Genomic DNA, 26,023 nt, shown 5'->3' with positions numbered 1-26,023 from the left:
TGAGCAAACAGTGATGCAACGCTGTGCAAACAGCCGACAGTATCACAATGTGCAGCAACGACAGTTCTCAGAACTCTGATTCTGATGTATTCAGACGGACCTGGTTAAACCGCCCTCCCTTTGTGTGGGCCGTGGGGGCGCCTGCAGGAGGGCCACTGTAAATAGCTGCAGGTGGTTACTCTCTATAGCGACAGTCAACAATCGCCTGGCGGGGTGTTCAGGCTGTTGTCTTACACACGGAGGCTGTTGGGGATCCATTTAGACAAGGTTCGGTGCTTTATGAGCTTGTGCTGAGGCGTTAGCAAGGTTACCCAGAGACTTTATATGGACCTACTCAGGGTTTCTTGCTGTTAAAAGGGAGGTTTTCCCACTCTGGGTTTCTCCAGAAACCACACAAAAAACCCGACTGTAGACGTTCCACTTCCATTGGTGACTGAATTAAAACATTTTCATTTCATTTCGTACATTACGTCACCTGTAATTCCTGTTGCCATGGCGTTGACCCTATAGCTGCGGGCTAAATTAGCCATAAAGGCATTCCAGAGACAAAAGTTTCACCTGCATAAATGCATTCGGCCGTTCAAACACGGCAACATCTGATCTTGTAATGAGGCCTGTTACCAGCCCTTATCTGCTTCCCTGACAGCAGGAAGTAATCAGGGTCATGGGAAATATGTTTCAGATCCAGCCACTTGCTAGCACCACCAGATAATTGTACACGTGTGTTTTTCAGAGTGCACGTCTGCACTGATGCCATCACTCACTCTAAGATCACCAGGGAATTCAAATCCTTAAAGCCTCAAAATCCTTATTTAGTAACATCTTCGGAGGACATCTGAGCTCCACATTTGACATGGGGCAGATATCCAGGTCATCAGGTTATTCCTGAAGAGAAAAGCACCGGCTCGGTGCCACCACAACTCCAGAGTATCACCATTACACCCAGCGCATCGCTCATGATCACGTTGGAAACAAAATGTTCCAACATCTTTGGGCCTGAATGGGCGTCAGTGTCAGACTTCCCTGAAAACGGATTAGAAGAGCAAACAGAAAGAGATGGGGTCAAATGGGAGATGTTGAAATGTCCCCGTCGAATGAGCTGCAAATAGAAGTTCAGCCCTGCGTCGGCTAAACCCGTTTCAATAAAAACTGTGCTGGAAAAAGTTGGATGGTCCTCAAAGTCTGCAGAGATGTGGGTCACAGCTGGACCGGTTTTTGATTTGATGGCAGTCGTACAGAGATATTGATTTTTAAAAAAACTAATTTAAAAAAAAACAACTGATTCGCTCAAAAGGATCCAAATGGCTAAAGTTGCAATATGCTGATAAGAAATTGAGCCTAAACTTTGGAGGGAGATCCTGTCCCAGAAATTCAAGGTTTCAAACAAGCATCAAAAAATACACAACAGCAGAATATAAATCCACACATGACACCCAGTGAAAAATTAACAATTAAAAACAAATCAAACCGTGCAAATCTAACTCAATATCGCACTTTAGTGTTGTTGTTTTTTAATTCTACGCCCTTCGCCTTCAAAGCACATTGACTTTTATCAAACACCGCCACCTGCTGGACAACAGCGGAAACGACTCTAAAAATCACTTAGCAAACGTTTTTATTTGAGTTCAACGTTACAAAGCATCATATTTTTGCATTCGAGATGTGTCAAACAACGTTTAAATAGGAGTTATGTGGCATCAAATGGCTTCAGTTAGGTCACCATATTGACAGTCTATCATTTAGCATCAGTTACAATTTAGTTTAAAACGGTACATTAAATTATTTATTTAGTCTCTATACCCCTTGAACTACATGGCTGAATTCTTTTTTAAATAATAAAAAAGTTTGTTTACTGAATCGATACTGACAGAGGTTTCGTAGTGATCGTCTGTGTGTGAATTGCAAAGACGCCTGATTTTGAGATGAGGTTGTCAAAGTGAACCAGAATGGAGGAGCTGCAGATGTGGAGGAGCTGCAGATGTGGACGAGTCTACGATCGTTTCCTTCTGTTCTCCGGGTTTTTGAAGTTGGCTGGCCTAAGTTTCATCTCTGCAAATTCAATTGAGTGTTCGTGGCCCTTCCAGTGAAACCAGTTGACCCCCTGAAAAAATTAAATTAAATAAAAAATGATTCCCCCCCCGAAAAAAAACACAGACGGGGATATTTTTTTCCAAATAAACTTGGAATATTTAGATTTGGATGCTGCAGAGACGCTGCAATGGCTTAATGCCTGGAGGTAATACATACATTGGCCACTAGGCGTTTGTATAAAAACGTTAAAAACAAGCTAGGAATGGCAAGTATTATTTGAAACTGGACTTCTGAACTTACCTTGCTGTGACCTTTCTCACCATATTTTCCCATGAGGTTGACACGGTGACAGTTTTTATACCAGAAGGCGCCTTTGTAGGAGAGGGCGCAGTTGGTGACGGCGATGTCGTTGTCGTTGTCGTAGGTGGAGAAGGGTCGACCCTGGTGGTACGTCATGGAGTCACCTGGCAAAGGGACAGAGGGTGAGGTCCAGAGGTCCAGAACCCAGCTCACGCCTGCCTTTCATGCACTGTCACACATGTTTAATCGGTCCTGTCAGGAAACTATGTTCCTTCGCCTCCGGTGAGATGAAAAGATTAACAGCGCTGACGTGAGGCATAAAAGTTTGGATCCACAAATTCTTGCCTTAAAAAAAAATCATTCCTGGACTCTGTATGAAATATGGCTCAGGAAAATTGTGTTTTGACCAGGCTGAAGCCCTTTTAAAGAGATGGAATGTAGCTGGGAAACATTTCAGTGGCTTCACACACACACACACACACACACACACACACACACACACACACACACACCTGCTGTTCCACTGTAGGCTCCGATATGCAGTTTATAGCGCGTTCTCGGCTCTGCCACCACGAACTTATCGTACTGAGCGTAGGCCGACTCGCCGCTGTCCCCCAGGTCCACACGCAGCTCATAATGGCCAGAACTTGTTATCTTATGGAGGTTGGTGAGACCTAAAAAAGTTTTCTGTGTCAGTCAGGACAGGAAAAGCCAGATGTCAGGTGAGTTTAACGGACTCTTACCCAGCCAGAACTCATCGTTCATGTTCCCGAAGCCGGCCGTGTAGTTCTTCCAGTTCCTGAAGAATTCCAGCTTCCCATTCTGGCGTCTCAGGAAAACCTGCAGAGGAGTGACTAGAATGAGCACCAGCATGACCCAAGGCTCGGCCTGGCGTCCGATAAATACAACGCCATCCCATCCTACGGGCTCACCGTCCAGCCTCCACCGTCTGTGGTCATGTCACAGTAAACCTGGAGGGGCTGGCTCTCCTCCCCCCCGACATAGATGGAGTACAGGCCAGAGGTCGTCTCTCCGTTCAGCCAAATCTGGGCGCAGTCCCGCGGCCGTGTGAACAACTGTCCAACTAGACACAGGCAAACCAGTCACATGACCTCACGTCACAGTTTCGCCATCATCTCAGAACGTCTGAAAACAGAGAAGCCAAAAAGGAGCAAAGGCAATCTGCTTCCTCCTTACTGGTCGTGAAGGCGGTGTCGATGTGGTGACTCCGCTGGGCCCCGGCGATGGCCTGCAGCCTGACGTTGTACTCGGTGGAGCCAGCCAGCTGAACCATGCTGTAGGAGGACGCTGTCGGGCTCAGCACCACCTCCTGGGTCAACCCCAACGCACGAAAACAAAGTTAACAATCCAACACACACTGGAGATATCTGCGTGGGGGGGGGGGGGGGGGGGTCTTCGCACCCTGATCACGCCGTCGGCGGAGGAGAAGGTCAGGGTGTAGCCGGTGACGGCGGCCTGCGGCGGTTTCCACGTGAGAGTGGCGCTGTCGGTCTGTATGTTGACGGCCTTCAGATCCCGAGGAGGGTCCACATCTGCAAATGCAGCATTAGACTGTAGATGTGCTCATGACGCAGCTGTAAATGTGTCCTGGGGGGCGTCTCTACCGGTGGTGAATTCAGTAACGGTGGGGTTGCTCTTCAGGGCATCCTTTACCGCGTAGACTCCAACTTTATAGCGCGTTCCCGGAACCAGAGAACCCATCTCAAACTCCACCGTGTTCCCAGAAACGTGCTCCACGATGGGGGACACTGCAGGACGCGTGCACCCGTGGGTTACCTTTCCACTCTAATGATGTAGGAATGTAAGAGAAACACACCTGACTCTGCGCTGTAGGTGACGACATAGCTGTCCACGGTGGCGGCGCACGGCTGCCACAGCAGGAGGGCGGAGGAGTCGGTGACGTTGAGCGCCGTCAGAGTCTGCGGCCGATCCAAAGCTGAGGGGTGGAGACGTCAGGAGTCACGCGTGAAACCGGACGCACGGCGTGAAGGTAGAGGGAAACCCACCTGTGGTAACGGTGTCCATGCTGGGGTCGCTCTCCTCCAGACCCTTCACAGAACTCACCGTTACCTGGTACGTTTTGCCTGGAATCATGTTGGCGAGCAGAGCCTCGAACACGCCGCCGTCCACCGTCACCATCATCGGGCTGCCTGTGGAGGAAAAGACAACTACTGACTTCTGGTTTTCATGAGGAGATTTTTCAGACCTGACTGGGAAAGTGTCGTACCTCCTTCGAAGGGTACGTAGGTGACACGGTAGCTGTCTACCAGAGAGCGAGGCATGGACCAGTGAACCACAGCCGAGGAGTCGGTCACGTCCGAGAAATGGAGCCCCTTCGGAGTGCTCAGACCTGGCAAAGTTAGCGAAGAAGATGCATGCGGGGACAGAAGAGCAGAAATAACATCAGGTGAAGAGAGAGCCAATAAAAACCGAAAGGGGAACGCTCGAATTCCCAAAACTCCTCCGTTAGTTAGACATGGAGCTAAGCCTAAATCTAAACAAAGATGATTAGTGGGGTTAGTTCTCTGGCAGAAGACATCACACACAAACACGCTACTCAAGGTTTGGGTCGTTAATAGGAAACTACGGCGTTGCTTCCATGTACCTGTCTGAGCGACTCCGGTAACGGGTTGGGAGCGTTTGTCTAACGTGACACCGTAAAGCTCGATTTCGTACTCGGTGCCGCTCATGAGTCCAGTTACAACCGTCGTCCGCTCGTCGCCGCGGACGGCGTACTCCTGAGGGTGAGCTAATCTTTTGCCGTCTCTTATTTTGACCACAAATCTGTCAAACATGTCTTCATCAGAAGTCCAGGACAGGCGGAAACCGCTGTCCGTGATATCGGAGACAAACAGGTGTTCCACCTCCGGCTCGGCCTCTGGTCAGACAACAGAAAGACAGTGTTGCTGGAGGTGCGGTGATGGGCCAGGAATCAACGAGAAGAGGCCAAAGAGTCAGAAATCAGGCAGGAAAAAGCCTCCAGAGGAGGCTGGAGGGTTGTGTGTTTGGCACTGGTGAGCCGGCATGCTCAGGTGTAGCCTGCTGTTTTAGCTGAACAATAAAGACACAAATGCTCACAGCCGATCCAAACTGTGAGGAGGGCCCCGGCAGGTGCTGGGTGAGAGGAAGTCTGCATGCGTCTTAGTGCAACCACAGAAGAAGAACCCACCAGCTACGCTAGCAGCGTGGGGGAAGGAACACAAGTGAATCTCAAATAAAATATGAAGACAAACAGGTGTTTGTTCATATTTTTGGAGGTAGAAGAAGTAGCTGGAGTCTCGTCCCGGCGATGAAGCTGGAACCAAGAAAACGGTTTAAATAAAAGGGGAGTGAGTGGGTTCTGGAAAAGAAGGGCGTGATTAACGTAGGTGTTGCAGTGCTGCTGAAGCTTCACCGTCCAAACGTGGCATCAACTTAAAGTCAATCAAAACAATCCGATTTTTCTTTTTTTCATTGTTCATTTCGAGACGTGCCAGGTTCTGATGATGGCGAAGCTTCAGAATGAGATCACAGAGTTGGACCCAAAGATAGTGCAACCAGTTAAGGAAGTGTGCGATTCGGCGAGGGGGGGGGGGTCCTCTGACTGGTACCTGTCACCGCCACTGTCGTCAGGGGCCGAGAGAGGAGCCCTGACTCGGACACGCCGGTCAGCCTGACCTCATAGCCGATGCCGGTGATAAGGCCCGTGACGTCCAGGTGAGTTTGGTTCCCCGGCACAGAAAACTCCTGAGGTTCCAACAGCCAGCCCGAGTCTGTCACCACTACGTGAAAATAGCGGAAGCGACCACTAGAGGGGGCTAAATCCTCCTGCTGCAGCTGCTGCTTCACCTCCCACGACACGCGGAAGCCGTAGGGAGTAACGTGGGAAAGGGTGATATTTTCCACTTTAGGTAACGGAGCTGGAAGGTGGGTGAGATCGTTTTGGGGTTTTTTGGGATGGGAGAGGGAATGCAGAAACGTGTGAATGTTGCAAAAGCAAATCATGACAATCGCTCTACTCTTATTGCTAAAATCTGCGGCATTTTAAACTGGTGGATCAAGGTGATACAGACGGTTTAAGATAAGCTGGTGGCTGGGGGCCATCATTTTGAATGCAAAACTGCTAGCGATGTGATTTGAGGAAAAACACTGAGTACCTGTGACAGCATGGGCAAACACAGAGGTAGTGTGACGGTCATGAGAGATACCGTACAGTTCAACGTCATAGGCCGTGGCGTCCACCAGGTTAGAGACGGTAAAGTTACGGGCTCCACGCGGGAGTCGGAACTCCTGCGTGTCAAACTGCTGCTGGGGGTCACTGACGCGGATCACAAAGCCGTCAAAGTGGCCGGACAGCGTGCTCCAGGTCAAGCTGACGTCGTGGGGACTCACGGAGGAGGCAGTTAGGAGCCCCAACTGTGGGACCTCCTCTGAACGGGAAAAGAACACGGCTTTTCAGTTACGCCGTCCTGGACAAAATGGCCGACACATGCGTGTAAAGAGATACCTGTGGTAGCTACACCAAACAGGGCCTGTGTGTTCTGGGCGCCAGCGCTGCCATACAGTTTTATATCGTAACTTGTGCTGGCTTTGAGGCCGGCCATGACGGTGGAGCGCACGTCTCCCGGCACAACACGGCCCATCGCTTGAGAGGGCATGGCGGACTCTCTGAGCTCTACGATAAAGTTATCGAACGGCTTCCGTCCCGTTTGCCAGGATAGAGAAAATCTGTCAGAGGTAACGTTAGAAACAACTAGCTTGGACAGATCAGGCTCTTCAGCTACAGGGAGGGGGAGGGGAAATAGAATATATTCATCATGTTATTGGAGAGCATCTCTTAAATGGCATGAAAAAGAAAAAAGGAAATACCTGTTGATGCAACAATACTGACAGCGTTTGTTCGGGACCTCTTGTACGTCCCGTAGAGGTAGGCTACATAGTCAGTGGTTGGCCTGAGCCCTGTTATATCATAAGACCTCACAAGGTGGGATAAATTATATTCCTTTGGCTCCATCAGCCAATTAGAATCAATTATTTCCAGGACAAAGCCATCAAACTCCCCCCGGGTGCCGTTCCAGAGGATCGAAAAGCTGTCTGACGTTAAGTTTGTGATATACAGTTTGCCAACCGCGGGCATGTCCACTAAAGAGAGAAATCAGGTTAAAATACACAGCTGCATTTAGGAATATGGAAATCTGATAAAAGAAGGCGGCTGGATTTATATTCTCTCCCGTGCGCAGAGTGCTAACAATGAGGACCAAATACCATCGGGGAAACGTTGTACAAGATCAATTTAAAGCTGAATAAAGTTATAGATGTGGCCTCGTTTGACATGCAACAGGAAACACGTGCAACCATGCAGTGGAAATATAGGCGGCCTAAGAGTTCCTCTCAGATAACATGGCGAGATCGTTGCCTCCATGATTGCATGTGAGCTCGAGCAGCTGAGAAGAAACCAGACTGTGTTCATGGCTGTTCTACAAACCAGCTTAACTTCATGTCGGTCACACAAGCGAACAGCTCCACGCATCCGCAGCCAAACGATCCCTCAAGGTTAATCAATTGCGCTGGGAATGACTGCTGATGGGATGAAATGAGATGGTCACGCTGCCGTGGGCAGTTATCGGTTTGCTTTTGCAATCACTGCAGCACATCAGCATTACATCTCGTTGTGATGCAGGTGGGAAGCCTCATGCACTCGGGGACTAGTTTGTTTTGTTTAAACCGATTATCAGCTGGTCCCTCTCTCAGAAACACTGGCCGGGGGATAAGGAAGGACTGTTGACACGTTGGTTAGAATGAGGCGCTCGAGAAGAAGAATGCGTTAGGAATGAGGTTAATGACGTGATCCATGCAGGGGCCCTCACGGTGAGCAGCAGAACAGAGGTTCAAGTGTGTGTAGACAGATTAAAAAACAGGGGAGAGAAAGCTAGAGGACAAATTGCTGCAACACTGGTGGCTGCAGGTACCTGTGGTGGCTTCAGTGTACACGGGTTCAAGAATGGAGTCTTGATAGACCCCAAACAGTCCAACCATGTAGCTGGTGTTGGGGTTCAGCCCGGACACAGCCAGACTGAAGGCTCCCCCGGAGAGCGTGAGGTTCTGGCTCTCCTCAAGGTTCCCCAGGTTTGTTATCTCAATGACAAAGCTGTCAAATTCTCCACCTGCGGGGCTCCAGGACACTGTGAAGCCGTCCCACGCAATGTCAGAGACGGTGAGGTTGGTCACTACAGGCTCCAGCTGCTCGGCTAGATGGACACATTAAAGCGTGGTCAGCTGACTCGCAGGACGGACTGTGCAACCTTATTCAGTGCCATTTATGCGAGCTTAAGGACATTTGACCTTTAAACTTTGACTTAAACATCATGCATCAACAGAAAGAGCTCCTTCATGTACCTGTGGTAGCAAAAATATTGAGAGGTACTGATCTCCGCCCTTCCACCAGCCCCTGAATTTTAATATTATAGTGTGTAGAGGGGGACAGTCCCACTATTTCAGCATTCCTGACATTCCCAGGCAGAGTCATGTGACTGTGTGTCACCCCTGATGGTGCTCTGACCTCCATCAAAAAGCTTTCAAACTCCAGGTCAGGCGACGACCAAGTCAGACTTATATTACTGGAGGTACAAGTGAGGTTTCCCAGTGTGAGTTCAGCATCTGTCACACCAGGACCAGGCATGAAAGGAGCCTCAGTAGTGAGAGAGGGGGGGGACTCAACCGGTGCCTCATCCAGATGAGACTTTGGCGTGGTGGCGGCGTCCTCGGTTCTCAGCTGAGGCGTATCAGGAGAGGTAGACTTCGGTGCTATCGTGAATAAGAGCAGGTTAGGGTATTAACATTGCTGCCGACAAAAAGAGAAGCTGCAAAAAAAGAAGGTAACTTATTGAAAAAACAGGCCAAAATCAAATCCGCCTCGATTCCTATGGGAGATACTTCAGCCTCTGTACAATTAAAGAAACAGCAACAGCGGAAATTAATGGCATTTAGAACAACACCATTAATATTTGAAGCTTCTGCGTAGCCCACCAGTGTGAAGTACACAGTTGTCTTCAATTGTGGAAGCCATGCACAGCTCTAAAAATGGCAGCTGCTTTACATGCAAATGCATATAGAGCCACCTCCACAAGCAGGCAAAGGACGACGTGAACGGAAACATCACCAGAGGTTTGCAGGACAGAACTGATGCCCAATTCTGTAATTAAATCCATTAATGTGTCGGGAAATACTGTGATTACTGATTAATTGGCCGTCATTTTAGGCCGTAATGGGCACCGGCATGCAAATGGGTGACCGCGACCTCGACGGTGGAACAGGACAGTCTTCCACTGAGGAGGCAGGCTGGCAATCAACAGTTCAAACAGAAAGGGCATCAAATGTTGTTTAGGGATGCACAATATTACTAGGACGTCATCACTAACAGCTGAAATAGACCTAAAATGTGACAAATAACGTGATGAAAACAGTTTGCTTTGAGTCGAGCGTGTCCCGTAGTTGTTGGAATGTTGGAAAAAAAATAGCATTTGAGTGATTTAAAATGTAAAAATGAGCATTGTGCATCCCTAATTCTAAAAAAAAGCTCTTATACCTGTAACTGCGACAGCTTCAAGTAGTGCAGATCTCTGATTTTGGATTTCTCCGTAAAGTTTTATTTGATATTCTGTGAGTGCCTTCAGGCCTCGGATGCTAGTGCCAGTGACGTCTCCTGGAAGCGGAACTTCTCGCATGTCCCATAATTGTCGAATGTCCGTATATTCTACAGTGAAACTATCATAAATGCTGTGAGCTGTGAGGTTCCAAGAGAGGTCAAACCCATTGTGCGTGACGCCCGACACAGTCAGCGTTCCGGGCTCCTCATCAGGCTCCATCCTGGAAAACTGTGTTTCAGAGGGGTCTAAATACACAGAGTTAATGGGATTGTCCTCCGAGCCTGTGGGAGGCGTTTGTTCATGGTCATCTGGGTCGGCTAAATAAAATGTGAAAGAGACTACGAGGGGGAAAAAAGAGGCAGAAGTCAAGAAACCATCACTGCAGCCTGCAGGTATCTCACTTTTATATACACAGGGAATAAGAGCCAATAATCAATCATATCCACAGGAAATGCTATAAATAAACATCCCTCTCCATTTTACAGACTGGAAGACATTCCCAGGGACTGCAACTCTAATGGATGGAAAGATTTTATACCCTTCTTCAGGCAGATGTTGTTTGTTAGAGTAAACTGGGATTAAAACGGCTCTTCCACCCACCTGTTGTTGCAGAATGGGAGACTGGTTTGCTCCTCTTCAGACCCCTCTCTGCCGTCAGAGTCACGCTGTAGCTCATTCCAGGAGTCAGGTTGGACATGACGTAAGAAGTTGCCGAGGCTGGGATCACGTCCTCCTCGACCTGGCCGTCCCTGGAGACGTACACCAGTCTGTAGGTGCTGAACTTAGCCTGAGGTTTCTGCCACCTCAGGGTGAGGGACGTCTCCGAGGACTCCACCTCCTCCACGTTTGTGGGAGGGTCGATTTCTGAGGAGACAGAGTCGGTTTTTTGAGCCTCTTTAGCATCAGCGGGAGAGAATGTGGAGGTGGCTCTCACCAGTTTCAGCGTTGGTGGTAGCTGGAAGGCTCTCTGTCTCGTTCTTCATGGCAGTCACACCGATTCCATATTCGGTTCCAGGCCGCAGCCCTGCCACAGACAGTGGAAAAAGTGAAAACAGGGATTATATCATGTGTTTGATGTACTTTTCAGTGGGTTTCCCGCACCAGTCAGAGTAGCTTTGGTGGCATGTCCCGGTTGACGTGGGAAGAGTTCCTCGCCGTGACTTTCTCCAGAAATGGGGCTGTATTTCACCAGATAGCTGCTAACGTTAGCCTTGCTGTTGGTCCACTGAACAGTGATGCTCTGGTCCGTCTGGGATACAATCTGCAGGTTTGTGGGAGCATCGAGGGCTGCACGACAAAAGGTACTGTTCCTATTAATAAGGCCACTTATCACCCTGAATATCAGTGGGGCTCACTGGTTTTAGGAAACAACTCTTTAGAATCCAAATTCTGTCTCAAGCGTACCCGTGCTGAAGGAGGCGCTGACGGGGTCACTGGTGGAGTCTCCCCTCCTGGAGATGAGCGTCACCTTGTACTCGGTGTCTGGCCTCAGTCCGTCAACGCTGTACTGTTTGTCGGGGGGGAATATCTCCACGCTGTTTGTGTCGGAGGGGTCGGAGGTCAACCCGTAGAACATGGTGATTCTGTCCACAGACGCCACCGGCTGAGACCAGCCGACCAGGGCCGAGGTGTCCGTCACGTCCTTCACCTCCACCTGCTGGGGGGCGTCGATCTCTGATAGGGATGAAAACAGTGTTTTTAGGGGTCTGTTTGAGAGAACCTTCAAGAGTAAAATGCCAGGAAGAATTAGTTAAAGTCACTCAAAGCCACAAAACGTTGACCCACAAAGAGAGACTTTTCTAAAGCCCTGCACTCCCCTCCCGCTCCTGCATCACATGTGGAGGAGACATCTTGTTCAGCTCTTACAGGATCTCTAGGGTTAAAAAGGTACCGGGGTCTAACCTGGCTTCTGTTATTCATTGTCAGGAGCTCTGTCTAGTTTCAGCCTGCACAAACACATGACATCAGGCGTTAAATGGAGCCAAACACTTTGAGTCCCAGTGCAGATTTAATGTAAAGTAAATGGCTTTTCCACACACCAAAACGTCTTGGGGGGGGTTTAGAGACGACGCACCGAAACAAAGAAAGCAGAGCGAGACTGATTAGAAGGTTATGATCATTTGTGGTTTCAAGTCTCCAGAAGTTGTTTGGTTGGTGCCTGAAACTCACTAGTCGTGACCTTCTTCTTGCTCTGGGGCCCCCTGGTGTTGTTCTTAATCATGTTGATGGCGATCTCGTACTCCTGCCCCGGTCCGAGGCCTGACTGGACGAACTGGTTCTGGGAGGACGGAACGGTGCTCTTGACTTGACCGTTTTCTTCTTTCTGTGGGGAAACAGAATGAATGAATATCAGCCAGATCACAAAAATCAGAGGGAGATTTCTTTCTGGGAGGCAATGAAGCGGGCTGTTTAATGGTTGGGTGCGTTCACTCCCTGCAGTCTTAAGGTCAATGTGGGGCCACCTTCTGTCAACATCTGACCAGCTGTTTCCAGAGGTTTCCGCTAAATTAATTTTGCCGTTGCCTAATATTCGGTGCACAGATGTGTCCCGCAGCATGTGGGAGAGATCATGTAATCTCCAAAAGCTTGCAGAACCCTTTAATGTGTCAGCAGCTGCAGCAAATTGATTTAAAGAGAATGAGCAGCTCAGATTAAAAGTAGAAGATTTAGGCAGGTTCTCACTTCCACACCGGCCCTCGGCGAGTTTATACATTTGTCAAAGAAATTTTAATGGTGAGGGATGAAATAAATCCATATTTTTCAGACTTCTGATAAGCTGGCATCATCTGAAAGCTTCTCATATTCTCCCTGGTTGAACTAAGTGATTCTGGGATTTTGTTGTGAAAGCAGACCGACCGTGTTACGGAAATAGATTTCCCAGCCATCGAAGGGGATGTCCAGCTGGTCCCACATGACCTCCACTGAAGTCTCACTAACAGATTTGAATATTACACCCTCAGGTCGAGGAAAATCTGAAACCGGGAGGGGGAGATAGTAAGAAATAACTCATAGAACCAGCGGAGCCTTTTGAAACCCTAGAAAACCAACCACCATGGAGGTTGTACCTGTAGCCACCCTGGCGCTGACGGGGACGCTCCTCTTGTTGCTCAGGATGGCGTAAACTTTGATCACATACTCAAGGCCGGGCTCCAGCTCTGGCACCGTGGCTGCAGTTTTATCCCCCGACACGGTGAACTCCTGGAGAAGACCGCCGGGTCTCGTGGGGGTGTACGTCACAAGGTACTCCGTCACCAACATCTGGTTGCGCCAGGACAGATCCACGGTGTCGCTGGTGACCTCGGAGACCACCAGGTCAGTGGGAGGAGACACTGATGAAAAATGAGAAGGAAGAGAAGTAGCTATGAAAACCGCGCATGACAGAAAGACATCAGCTGCCAGAGCCGCGGCCAGTTGTGGAGTGAAGAAAGGCCATAGAAAGCAAACAACGTGCGGGAGACGGCAACCACAAGCCTTTTTTTCTCTTCAAGAATAAGAGTTTCTGTAAACACAAGTGGCGAGTCGAGTTTGAGAATGAAAGAACACCATCATGCTTAATTTGCTGTTCTTTAACAGCTCACATGTGGAAACTATGAGGGTCTGAATCATAGTGCATGTTTTTTATGTTCCTGCGTTGACCTTCCTCACCTTCCGAGCAGTCTTCCCCCACGTAGCCCTCATCGCAGAGGCACTGGCCGTTGAGGCAGCGGCCGTTGTCCCGGCAGCCGTTGAGGCAGCTCCGCTCCGCACAGCTTTCCCCTTCGTATCCGCTCTCACACGCGCACCTTCCACTCACGCAGCGCCCCCTGTTGTTACAGTTGGCAGGGCAGGTGAGCGCGGAGCAGTCGTCTCCTGCGTAGCCTTCCTGGCAGACGCACTTGCCGTCATCGCAGTAGCCTCGTGCCAGGCAGTCGTTGGGACAAGCTTTCCGGCTGCAGTCCTCCCCGGCGAAGCCTTCATCGCAGACGCACTGCCCGTCCACGCACCTGCCACGATCCTGGCAGCTGTTGGGGCAGCTCAGTTTGCTGCAGTCGTCCCCGGTGAAGCCCGTGTGGCACACGCAGCGACCCTCGGCGCACTTCCCCCGGCCGTAGCAGTTAGAGGGGCAGGTCATGGCCCTGCAGTCCTCGCCGGCGTAGCCCTCTTCGCACACGCACTGCCCGTTAACGCAGCGCCCCCTGTTCAAGCAGCTATTGGGACAGGAGAGCTCGCCGCAGTCTTCTCCGTGGAACCCAGCGTCGCAGGAGCACTGCCCGTTGATGCACTGGCCTCTGCTGTTACAGTTGTTCACACATGCTAACTGGCTGCAGTCTTCGCCCTGGTAGCCCGTGTCACAGATACACAGCCCGTTGAAGCAGCTGCCTCGGCCGTTGCAGTCGTTCAGGCAGTTGAGCTGGGAGCAGTCTTCGCCACTGTAGCCAGCAATGCACACGCACCGGCCGTCCACACAGAAGCCGTTGCCATAGCACTTACCAGGGCACGCGCGCTCGCCACAGTCCTCCCCGGCGTAGCCCTCATCGCAGTAGCAGGTGCCGTTCACGCAGCGTCCCTGGGAGTGGCAGTCTTTGGGGCAGAGGAGGTTCGAGCAGTCGGCGCCGCTCCAGGGCTCATCGCACACGCAGACTCCAGCATCGCAGCGGCCCCGAGCCCGGCAGTTGTTCAGGCACTTGGTTTTGGAGCAGTCCTCGCCGAAGAAGCCTTCGGAACAGACACAGATGGCGCCGACGCACCTGCCGTGGGCTCCACAGTCCACGGGACAGACCTCGGCCGTGCAGTTTTCCCCCCCGAAGCCTTTGAGGCATTGGCATTTTCCATCAACGCAGCGTCCCTGATCCTGGCAGTTCCCGGGGCAGTCCAGTTCGGTGCAGTTGGTTCCCCTCCAGCCTGGTTCACACATGCAGCTGCAGGTGTCGCTGCTGTAGTTTCCATGGCCGTTGCAGTAAGGCCTGATGGCCACTTCACCTTCACCCAACACGAAAAAACAAACAAGTTGCTGAATTCTACACGTTCACCTGAAGCAGCCAGATTGTGAGTTTAGATTAAAGTGCCCGCTCAAACCGACCTGTCACTTGCGATCCGCAGCACATTCTCTCGCCGTTACACTGATCTTTCAGCGCTGAAACTTCCCCTTCAAGCATCTCCAAGCGGCTCATGAGGTCTCTTAGGTTGAGCAAGTCGTCGGAGCAGCCGCAGGCCTGCCGAGGTATGTTGATACGATGGGTGAAGATGATCTGGTTCTCCCCGTCCACGGTGTGCTCGGTGGTTTGATGGCCTGAGGAAAGCGGCCCGTCCTGGGCTTCCAGCTCCGCGCTGTCAGGCGAGTCTAGGCTGACCGAGCACAGGGAACTGGCAGGAACGTTGATGTTGTAGACGTGGTTGAACACGACGGGATGGCCTGCGCCGGGAACAGTGGCGTTATATTCCTCAGGGGCGGCCAAAGTCTGGCGACGATGACGCAGAATTTTCTTCACGAGGCCGGCGTTCAATAAGCTGAGCAAAGCAAGCAGGAGGAGGCACCTCAGGAGGCCTCGCGCTGCCATGTTCTCCAGGATGTGTGTCGGGGTGAGGTAAGTTTAAAGTGTTGGTTGATAATGAGGGCTCTAGAAAACAGGAAAAAGACAAATATTACACAAAAGAAGAGTCTGTTAAAGCCCACACAACAGCCATTGAAGAATTAATGTGTTTTACATAAAACAACATTTAATATAAAAAGCAGAACGAATCCCTTCATTGAGATTTCGTGGACCATTTTAGCAGCTGTTAACTGTAACCGCTATAATTTGTGGGCTAAAACTAATGCCGAAAACTCCTGAGCACAGGAAAGGATCTTCGTGCTGAGTTTCCAAAGACTTTATGTACTTGAACACAAGACAAACTGTGTTCTGGTCCCTCCTCAAGTGAAGGTTTCTGGACTCCTTTTTGAAATACACAGCTGCAAGTTGGCCTGGAATTCAGTAAACAAAGATGTTGCACAGGTTCTAAAAGTGACCCGTTCACTGCAGTGACATCCTCAAAAGGCTCATGTATCTTTTAAAAGGAACAGGTCTAATGCAGTCAGAGCACGGAACATGAATTTCAGGATACAGACAGGTAACCAAGAACCCGTTTTGCTATTAGCACTAGCAGTTAGCTCACCACATAGGATTGATTGCTTTGTTCCTTGGTATTTGGATGACAGGAGGCACGGCTCTATTAAACTAAGAAAAAACTTGACCTCTGCCCTAGGCGACTCCACCTGAGCAGCTTGTCACACAAGACCCTCGAAAAAATAGGTCACATGGAAAAGTATAGTGTGACCTGCATCATTTGGGGGTGTTTCTCCAGAGAATCACACATAAAACTAAATTAGCATGTGCAGCAGAATCCAGACATCATCACTGAAGGCTGCAGGAGATTCTAAAGGCAGTTGGGGAGCACACTGAGATCTGAGCTGTAATCCAGAACTGCTGTTGCTGTAGTAGCCTTCCCCCATGTTGGCAGCAAGAGAGGAAATTTCCCACGTGGAACCAAAGAACTGGGAATGTTGGCCCTGGACAAACAACATCTGTTTTGCATAGTCGAAAACAAAAAAATCCATTGAAGTGCTGGCTGGTTTCACCTGAACCTGTCCTAAACCAGGTCTGGCTCCTGACCGCTAACCTTGGGCTGAAGGATTTGCGCTCGCTTGCGACAATCAGGACGACATCATCAGCTGGATGTTCTCCTGATGGAAACATTCTCCTGTCATTTTATAGCTCAATATTTCAATTATCCTGGGAGGCAGCAGCAAGAGTCATTCCCACTTCTCAGCTTCTCAGCACGGCTGGAAATCTTATTAAAAACGTAACTTCATGACTGGTCAATTAAGGTAATTGCAATAAATTGCTGACAGATTTCTAGCATCCGCGCCACCTCACGGACATCTTGAATTAAATCAAAGCACATAAAGCACCACCAAATTATGACGGCCTGGGCCCTATTTTAATCTGCAGCAATTACAACTGGCCCTGGGATACGAAGCTTTGCATTTTGCCGCGATACGAGAAGGATCAGCCCACATGGGGGAGAACACGGGTCCAGTGTGCGTGGACGCACCAGGAAACCAGAATAGGTCATATCAATTAAAAATGTCATTAAAAATGCTGAGCAAACTCTCAGAAACGTCCTCTCACCTCACCTGAGGCCAGATTACGAGGTCAGAGACCAGAATGAAAGCCAGAGGAGTGTCCTGCTGAGATATTATCTTATTATGTGTGGAGGTGAAACGGAGGGGAGGTGTTGTGGGGAGAGTTCCCGGGGAGCCGCTGAACCAGCCGTCTGTCTGAGGCGGATCCGCTCTGCGAGACACCTTCTCACTTGGCTGCACAGGCGCATCCGGGAGCATCCCAAGGCAGGGATGCTGTAAAAAGCCCTCGGCCTGAACGGCTGCAGCTGTGACAGCAGGTTCGGTTTAAGAATCAAAGGCTTGACGAGGGGAATGTGTCAGATTTATTTCTGAGGACCGACTGGATTTTTCATCAAGCCGCGGTAGCAGAAGGATGGAGCGTTCCTTCTGCTCCCGCCACAAAGTTTGACTGGCACTTTTCCCTGAATTTAATCTGCAGGATGGAAAAAAAAAAACCCTCACACAACAAAAGTGAGCCGTGCAGCCAGAGGCAACGCCATGAATCACCGAGAACCTCGCCGGACAGACGGACGCAGCTCTCTTTCTGCGGGCTTCATTTCAGAGCGTCGATGGATTTAAAATCTGAGAGCATCTCTGCGGCCTGTTGAACGTTCACGAGAGAAGCTTACCTGTGCTTGTGCACGGCCCCCTGCAGGTAAACTGTCGGAGTCCTCGCTCGCGCGCTGATAAAAAGCAGCTGAGGGTTTCCTGCCTCGTGCTGCAGCTCTGCCGGTCCTCCTTCAGTCAGCTCCTCGGCTCTCCTCACTGTTCACGGCTCAGGCTGAGCCTCAGCTCCTTCACTGACAGAAAGAGGGAGGAGGGGGAGAGAGAGGTGGCAGTGAATGTCTTTTAAAGTGTTCCGGGCAGACCCCCACAGCTCCAACTCCAGCCCTCCTTCCCACCTTCTGCTGAGACTAACTGGAGAAATGACACGCCAGGGTCACCGGAGGTCACGGCAGAGGGAGCAGAAGTCAGGAAAATTAAAGGGGGGAAACGAAAATGGGGAGAGAGAAATGAGAAGAGCTCTTCAGGGAATAAATCTGTTATTTCCTGAGAGAATATGCAGGGTAATTCCCACTTGGTGAGGTAAAATGGCGCCAGCTAAGCTGTCATTCCTTCCACAGTCACATACAGCTGGACGGTCAGGAAACGATCCTGTCCCACAACCTCGGATTTCCGTGGATCCACATGTCGATGTAAAGCTGCAGGAATGTTTGTGGCCGATGCGGCGCACAGACCCCCACACGGACTAATCCTAGTCTGAGATTAAGCCACAATAAGACAACTAGCAGCTTAAATCTTTAAAGTGAGTCTGTGAGACTCCTAAAGATGGTAAATACTTAATGGCTTGTTTGTTGGAAACACAGCAACAACAGGCTAACACACATTAGCTCACCTTAAGCATTACAAATGAAAAGTTACTCTGATATCTGTTGTTTGCACATCACAAACATTCATTTCCAGGAACAAACAATGACTTCTTTTTCTCTCTATTCTATTCCAATCAGAATAAAAAGAAGGAAGACTGAATAAATACAATCCACAATAAATCCAGGCTAATCTGATGGCACCTAAGCAGATTTGTCACTTTTCGTTGCCGTTTGGGACACGCAAACAAGCGCAGAGGTCACCCGAACACACCGAAAAAGGTCAGGAACACGAGGCAGGAAACAAAGGGTCGCTCAGAACCTGCTGACAAACATAAAACCGAATCATGGAATCCTCAAAACACAGTATGGCGGCTCCTGTGTGTGTGTGTGTGTGTGTGTGTGTGTGTAGAATGGTTTAAATAGGTCACACCGCGGCCCCCTTTTTTCATCTAAGACTCCACATGTGTTTCTCATGTATGACACACGTGTGGCCACAAGGCAGAGATCATCTGGGAGCTACCGCGGCTCTAAACAAAAGTGGCAGCTCTGACTGCATCGATCCATCAGAGAGGACGTCTGCAGCTACCGCAACAAATTCAGCAGTGCTGCGGACGGCCAGGGTGTCGACAGACTGATGATCGCCGGCTGATGTAGAGAAATGAGCCGTTTTATCCACCGTAAACATGGATTCGGTTAAAGTTCCCATCTTTATTTACACTCTTGTGCTACAACCACTGAGCGCTGCTGCCGGTTGGGAGGCAAAGACGAGATTTCTGAGCTAAAGAGCCCAAAATCCAAAGTAAATCTGATGTGTAAATGCGTAAACAGACCGAATACTGAATATTAAGAGTACACTACCAACTATATCAGTCTTCGTTTTGAATATCTCCTGCTAGCATTGCTAACTGCTAATCACCATCATCAGTCCGACACAAGGTGAAAACAACTCAATAAAACTCAATCATAGTTTACATAGGAGAGGATTTTCCAGTCGAGGTTCCAGATTTATGGTCCGTAAACCGTCAGTAGCTCATAAACAAAAGCAGGCAGCCGTTTGATTTTAATGAGCCGCCGTAACTCAGGACAGTGGCAGGACGTTTATGAGCGGACGAATCTGCTCTACAGCTGTGAGGATGTCAGAGACCATCAACTCTCAACCTGATGAAGGTCCTCGCTTTGTTGGACTGGGGTCGGGGGTCGCAGGAGGAAGAGGAGTTAAGAGGGGAAAGAGAGAGATAACTATGAATGGGAAGGGTGGCGCTGTCTGATTTACACACGTTTCTGGGTCTCCTTTGAGCTCCTGTCGAAGGCAGCAGTGAAGCACAGCGAGCGGAGACGTCTAATCTGAATCAAGAGGAGGGATCGGACGGAGAACGCCAGCCGGCCCAGGAGCTGTGGGGCTGCAAGGATCTGGATCTCTTCAGATCCTCTGATTTCAGGGGGCAGAAAGTGTCCTGCGACTTCCTGGATCGGGATCAGTGTTTCCCTTCCCTCGTCAGCAGAGACGTCGTCTGTGCTCTGGTCGCAGGGCTCCGCCGGCGTCTCAGATCCACTCTGGGTCCGAGCTGCGCAGCCCTGACACAGACTTCAGATGAAACCACAGGGTACTTTCTGCATGGAAACTGGCGGAAGTTCTCCACGGATTAAAGAATCGGCGTTTGCGGGATCAGAGTGACGCCGGCGAGTGCGGTCTTCGGGATGCGAGACCCTTTGTTAAAGGTTGGATTGGGTCTGGCACCGGCACGACCTCATCGACCACATGATCTGGTACTGGGAGGACCATTGAGGTCAAAGGGATATGAATGATTACAGGGCTCCATTTATGAGGAGTGAGGGAACATTTAGAGGGTAAAATTTCCAACTGCAGTGATTCAGCTGCACCACATCTAAGAATCCAGCTTAAAAAAAACAACTCATTTTGTTATTAAATGATTTTAGGGAGAGCAGACGAGAAAGGTTCATCCTTCTGGCACCACGGTTGGACATTTCCTCCATCTAGTCTGGGATGAATCCGAATTCTCTGTGTCAGAGAAGCTGCTCCAGCAGGTTCATCTGAAATGTGTCAGTTTTGTGACCTCAAAATACCCATAAATGGATTTGAAATTCTAAAAGGTCCCTTAACCCATCATCCATCCATCCATCCATCCATCCATCCATCCATCCACCCATCCATCACCCATCCATCATCCATGCATCCATGCATCCATCCATCCACCCACCCATCCACCCACCTATCCATCATCCATTCATCCATCCATCCATCCATCCACACAGCAGCTAAATTAATCCACAACATGACATTTTGCAAGGAAGAAGCCTCTCAAAGGTCAGTCATGTGACTGACAGCATTCCCAGCCCCCCCATCCTCCCCCATCTCAAAGTCCGTACTCATACCAGAGAGCTGACATTTGCTCACTGCGAGCGAGGGCTGCCCCTCACACAGACCCGTCCGCCTGGCCTTAGTTAGCAGCTACTCAGCGCTTTTAAGTGCACAGCGGCAGGAAATCTGTGGTGAGAAGAGATGGAAAAAGTGTGGACGTGCGCAGCGACGGCTCTCGCCCCCGTCACGTCTTTAATACCCCGGTCGGAGGTTTTCGTGCATATGACAAAAAGTTTAATATAATCTGGTTTGAGTTTTAGGAAATGAAACAGAGTGAAATAGCTGAAATATATAATGATACTGTATTAGCACGTTAGCAGGTAGATTAGCTTGCTCTGCAGTGTTTCAAGACAAACAACCTCGACTAGTTAATAAAAGCCATGAACTAGTTTAAAACAGTAACTAGTGCGAGAATGATCGATGTTTCCATGTGTCAGGTCAGCGCTGCATATTTCCTCTGGAAGAATGCTTTCAGATGACAGAGCGAGGAAGAGACACTCGTAAAAATGTCACTCCTCATCAAAACCCCCGGCTGCACTCACCAGACCCACCAAAACAATTGCTCGTTACCGGGGCGACAGCCTTTTTGATGTGGGTATCCTTGGGAGGTGGAACGTTTCCATCAAGGCTGCCTGGGGATGATTTTCACAGGGCACACACACACACACACACATACACACACACACGTACACACACACACACATATACACATACACATACACACACACATACACACACACACACACATCCTTGTACTTATTTACTTGTGAGGACTTTTGCTATATTGCATTACCCAGCTCCTTGCCCTAACCTTAAGCATTACAACTAAACCCCCAACCCTAACCCAAGCCTAACTCTAACCTAAACCAATTCTAACCCAACCTTAAAACCATGTCTTAACCATCAACCATCCTTTAAATTTGTGAGGACTGGCCACTACCCAAAAATGCCCTCACTTTGCCAGGTAAAGCAACACACATACACACACACACATTCTGTGTAATGAATTTTTAAGAGACTTACAGATTTGAAGACATTTTTTCAGGAAAAGTGTCTAAAATGTAAATTGACGCATGTTTAATCCAGTTTTCTACTTTACAGCTCAGACAGAAGTACCTCGCATTATATTCAGTGTGCAACGGACCATCAACTGAGGACATTGTTCAGCAGCCCAGTCAGAAAATAAAATACCTTCAGCAATTAAGAAATAATTAAGTAGTGTTCCTCTGAGGATAACCCAAGGCAACCTGACATACTTTCACCACTTTGATCAGTCCCCGTCTGTCTCAAACACTCATTATTTTACTCAGCAATGATCTCAGCGAACCAGAGGGTCAGAAACTCGGGCTGACTTTGAAAATAAACATGAAACACATTTAATTCACCACTTTAACAATCTCAGTTTATCTACATATATTCGAACAGATTTATGTACAAATTAGGTGAAATCTCTACCCTCAACTCATCTATCATCATTTTAGCCTCCTTATTTCATGTTTGTATAAACAAATTAGCTCTATTCAGCTTAAACTCTTGCAGATTAAAAACGAACCTAATCAGGAAATAATTCTGAATTCTTTTCAACTTAACAGAGGAAAAAGAGGCTCATTTTAGGATGTTTTGTGCGTCTTACCTCAACTGCAGCGGATGGAATCTCCCATCAACAAACCGACCACATGCGGCCAAACGAGCCAAATCCACGGGCGCCCTTACACACGTGCGCGTTCCACTGTTAAAACAAGAATAGAGTGCACGGTGATGCAAAACACTGAACAACAACGCAACTTTTGCTGGCGTAAAGCTGCAGCGTTGTTGTCGGCGGCCGACAGCAGCTGATATGTGTGTGAGTCCTCCGTCTCCCTGCAGGAAGTCAGTAAAATAAAGAAAGCCAAAATCAATACCGGTAATAAGCCATCAACTGGACAAAAGAGGTCAGTGCTCCCAGACGGAAAGGGATTAATGTTGGCATGCTCGTCTGGGTAAAGAGGTCTGAGCGCTGCTGTCCTACACTGGAACCCACGTCCTCGTCTACTCCACGGTTGTTTTTACACAACATTTTACACACATTCCCTCTCATTTACCCTTTTATTCCATCTGAACTGTCTCACAGCAGTAAAAGCACTTTAGCGCTGCTGGCTGGGCGGTAAAACAGTCGGGAGGGGACGCAGATCGATGAGGCCGAGAAGCTCTGGACATATTTACAGAGCACCGACTCAGCAGAAATCAGAGTCCATCAGCAGGACCGTGTAGAACCTGGAGGTGGGGAGAGGTCAGTCAGCGGCGGCCTCAAGGAAAAGGTTTTTAAGCCTGACCCGGCACTCAAAGACAGAACTCTGCTGAAATATCCGCCCATGCGTGTGGATCGGTCATAAATATTCTGTGTACAAGCTGTTGGGTCAGAGGTAACACACAGAAACCCTGGCGGCGACGGGGCCTTTTCCAACCAGGACGTCCTGAAGCGGCGCTGCAGGAGTTCGTTGCCCCAGTCGTCTGTTTGGTTCCTGTCAAGAAAAAGACTTGTTTTTCTGTTTCTGGCTTCACTTCTGACTAATATCCTCACGTATTTTCTTATTATACACGATTTCTCAGTGGGGAAAAAAACTTAGTCAACTCAATGTATTATTGTCGATGTTCTATTTCAATTCTAAATTCACATAAAAGCTCACTGTTTCTAAGGACAACCACCTTTTTATGTGTCAGTAAATGTAAATGTGTAAGATTTGGCTGCAACTAGGGGTGAGAATGCAGAATGCAGGGATTTAATCCTGGAGAATCTACGGCGGCTGCAAAGGAACAAAATAAGGTTCTTGATGAATTGACAAGTTACTGCTAAATGAATGAAACCAGAAGATTTACTAGATTATTCTACAACATATCAGTCATATTGTCAGAACATTAAACACCTTAAACTGCAAGACTGATTTCTCCATTTTTAAAAAGCGTTACTCACTCTGGAGGTGCGGGGCGGTGGAGGAGGTCCAGGAGGCGACTTGGATCCAACGTTTCCTGGCTGGCTGCGAAGGTTCTGAGCTCCAAAGTTCGGAATGTTTTTAATTGTAAAAACATGCCCAGGGGGGTCTTTAGGTAACCTTTTAGAGAAGATTTTAAACGATTCCTGGGCTGATTTGCACCGTTTGCATCCTGCAGGTAATTGTTAAATGGGAATAAAATCCGACAATAAAAACGTTGCTTGCTTTTGTTCCGGAGCTTTTTCCGAAAAGAATAAAATCCCAGGAGGTGCTGGAGGACCTCAGCAACTCTTTTAACAAGGCTATTTGCTCCAGGAGAACCAATAAAGCGCACTCGGTCATTCATTTTATAGAAATCGTCAATCGGCGAGTTGCAATAATGGAGGCGAAACAATACGGCAATGTTGCCCGTGCATGCGCACGGCTTCACGTTCCACCTCATGCCGTCATGATGAAATTTAAAAAAACACTTTATTGGCTATATTTCCTAAACCTTTAAAAGGTGTGTCGGTAAAAGGTGCTATAAATGGGTTTTTTCCCACCCTTTGCATGAAAGGACTGGGTGCTTAGGGCACCAGGGGGCGCTGAAACTGTGAGGGCAAGTGGCCAGAACCATGGAAGGATTTGGATCCTTTTACCTGTTGGTGCAGGCCCCTCTGTCTCAGCGTGGCTCCTGTTGTTAACGTCAACATAGCGACCCCAAATTAATGGGGTGTGCCCACATGCTGAGGACAGACGAGCCCGTGGGCCCAGCCGGCTGCTGGTTTTCCCCTCGCCAGATTAGAAAGAGGTGTAGCATCGATGGAAACTCTCATATTCACGGTCGGCTGCCAAACTCTTCAGCGCGTGATTGAGCCGGCAGATGTGTTGGTCCTGAATTGGGCCGGCGGAGCAGCCGGGCCAGACGGGAGCTCGGACCAGACGAGACGTTTCCCCACAGGTTGAGCCCAGTCTGACCTGCGACATATTCCCATAGAACCCCTCTAGCCTGTGACAATGAAGCTGAGTCTTCACTCAGGTCCCGTTAGGGTCGCTGCAGGTTCCCCCTGCAGACTGAGTTGGTGTTCATGTCAGCCAGGTATGATCTGGGTCACCAACCACTGAGACGACCAGATAACGAGCTCCTTTAAGAGGAGAGGAGGTGCAGCCCCCCACGATGCAGACATGGCAGACCTCTGTTCCAGGATTAAACTAATGTCCCACTTGAATGCAGCTCCAGTTGAAACCTTGTGTCTTTACAGGCTGGAGTCTTTTGGCATTTCTGCAAAAGCAGTGATGGTAAAAACAGACATGACCTCAGACCTCCTGTCTGTCTATTTCTGTCTAGCGCTGCTTTTTTTTCTCCTCCACACCCTCTTTTGTTCTCTATTCTGGTGAAATAGTGGGTGTTACAGACCTCTGATAGCAAGAAGAGTGGCCACAGCTGATGTGTGAGGTGAGTAAGCGTGAGGGATGGTGTGCGAGGCAGCTTTATCAGCAGCGTCTGAGGAGGCAGCAATAGCTGGCCGAGCTTCCTTGAGGAGCATCAGATCTAAAAATGCAATAAACTTGGGCACTGAAATGGCCGCCGTGGGAAAGTTGGCATGTTTATTTTAACTGCCTTAGCTGCTCTTGTCTGGGTCGCATTCATAATAGATAAGGGGACGCTTGCTTCCGAATGTGTGCAGCAAACTTGCGGTTTGTTGTGCCGTCTCGCTGCGTCCTCACCCACAGTTGATGTGAGCTATATTTACACGTGTGCATTTGTTTATGCATCACATTCCATCGGAGCACTTTTAAACGACCCCATCGCTGCGTCTCGTTAGCGTTCAGATTTCAGGACTTTCGCTGCTGCCCTGATGCCAATTATAACTCGGCGGCCCAGATTGGCGGCGTATATGTCGTAGCAGGGAAATTGGGTCGCTCCCCGGGCGCTTGTCAATACATAATTAAAACAACGGAGGCATGCTTCTTTTGAGCCCAACCACTATGAACCACAGGGGCCGAAAAACAAGATGGACACAGAGGGACCAGCTTAATGGTCCAGTGTGTCCTGGAGAAGAGTCTGAACCTGGGTTCAGTTATCAACTTCACATCTTTCCTGGGATTTGATCTCCCGCTGAGGAGGAATTTACGGTCGGTCCCTGCCTGACAGGTGACGGCTGCTCACCACAGCACCCAGCCAAAGAAAAGGAACACATGCACGC

The 26,023-nt window shown here is 49.2% G+C and overlaps 1 protein-coding gene across 6 annotated transcripts; it reads right to left on the bottom strand.

The window, feature by feature from the left end:
• Positions 1-1,247: 1,247 nt before the first annotated feature.
• On the bottom strand, positions 1,248-22,747 carry tnca (tenascin Ca). 6 transcript variants are annotated; one of them, XM_057019274.1, is made up of 30 exons: positions 22,502-22,746; positions 17,748-17,918; positions 15,037-15,574; positions 13,623-14,936; positions 13,043-13,306; positions 12,834-12,949; positions 12,147-12,300; positions 11,382-11,651; positions 11,079-11,264; positions 10,912-11,001; positions 10,578-10,841; positions 9,917-10,315; positions 8,728-9,135; positions 8,301-8,579; positions 7,201-7,473; positions 6,839-7,111; positions 6,489-6,761; positions 5,943-6,251; positions 4,958-5,230; positions 4,580-4,702; positions 4,359-4,502; positions 4,169-4,288; positions 3,957-4,100; positions 3,754-3,884; positions 3,529-3,661; positions 3,264-3,415; positions 3,075-3,171; positions 2,844-3,005; positions 2,332-2,495; positions 1,248-2,101 (listed from the first exon to the last, which is right to left on the bottom strand). In XM_057019274.1, exons 3-30 carry the CDS (start codon positions 15,512-15,514, stop codon positions 1,991-1,993), a joined length of 7,104 nt encoding a protein of 2,367 aa, XP_056875254.1. In that variant the 5' UTR covers positions 15,515-15,574; positions 17,748-17,918; positions 22,502-22,746; the 3' UTR covers positions 1,248-1,990. The 6 variants fall into 6 exon arrangements, with proteins under 6 accessions (XP_056875254.1, XP_056875255.1, XP_056875256.1 ...); XM_057019275.1 differs by lacking the exon at positions 11,079-11,264 and having other exon boundaries at positions 22,502-22,747; XM_057019276.1 differs by lacking the exons at positions 8,728-9,135; positions 9,917-10,315 and having other exon boundaries at positions 22,502-22,745.
• Between the last annotated feature and the right edge of the window lie 3,276 nt (positions 22,748-26,023).

The sequence above is a fragment of the Takifugu flavidus genome, chromosome 20, assembly GCF_003711565.1.
Source record: "Takifugu flavidus isolate HTHZ2018 chromosome 20, ASM371156v2, whole genome shotgun sequence".
Taxonomy (NCBI): domain Eukaryota; kingdom Metazoa; phylum Chordata; class Actinopteri; order Tetraodontiformes; family Tetraodontidae; genus Takifugu; species Takifugu flavidus.
The sequence above is the reverse complement of the archived record's forward strand: the minus strand, read 5'-3'. Positions and strand labels throughout refer to the sequence as shown.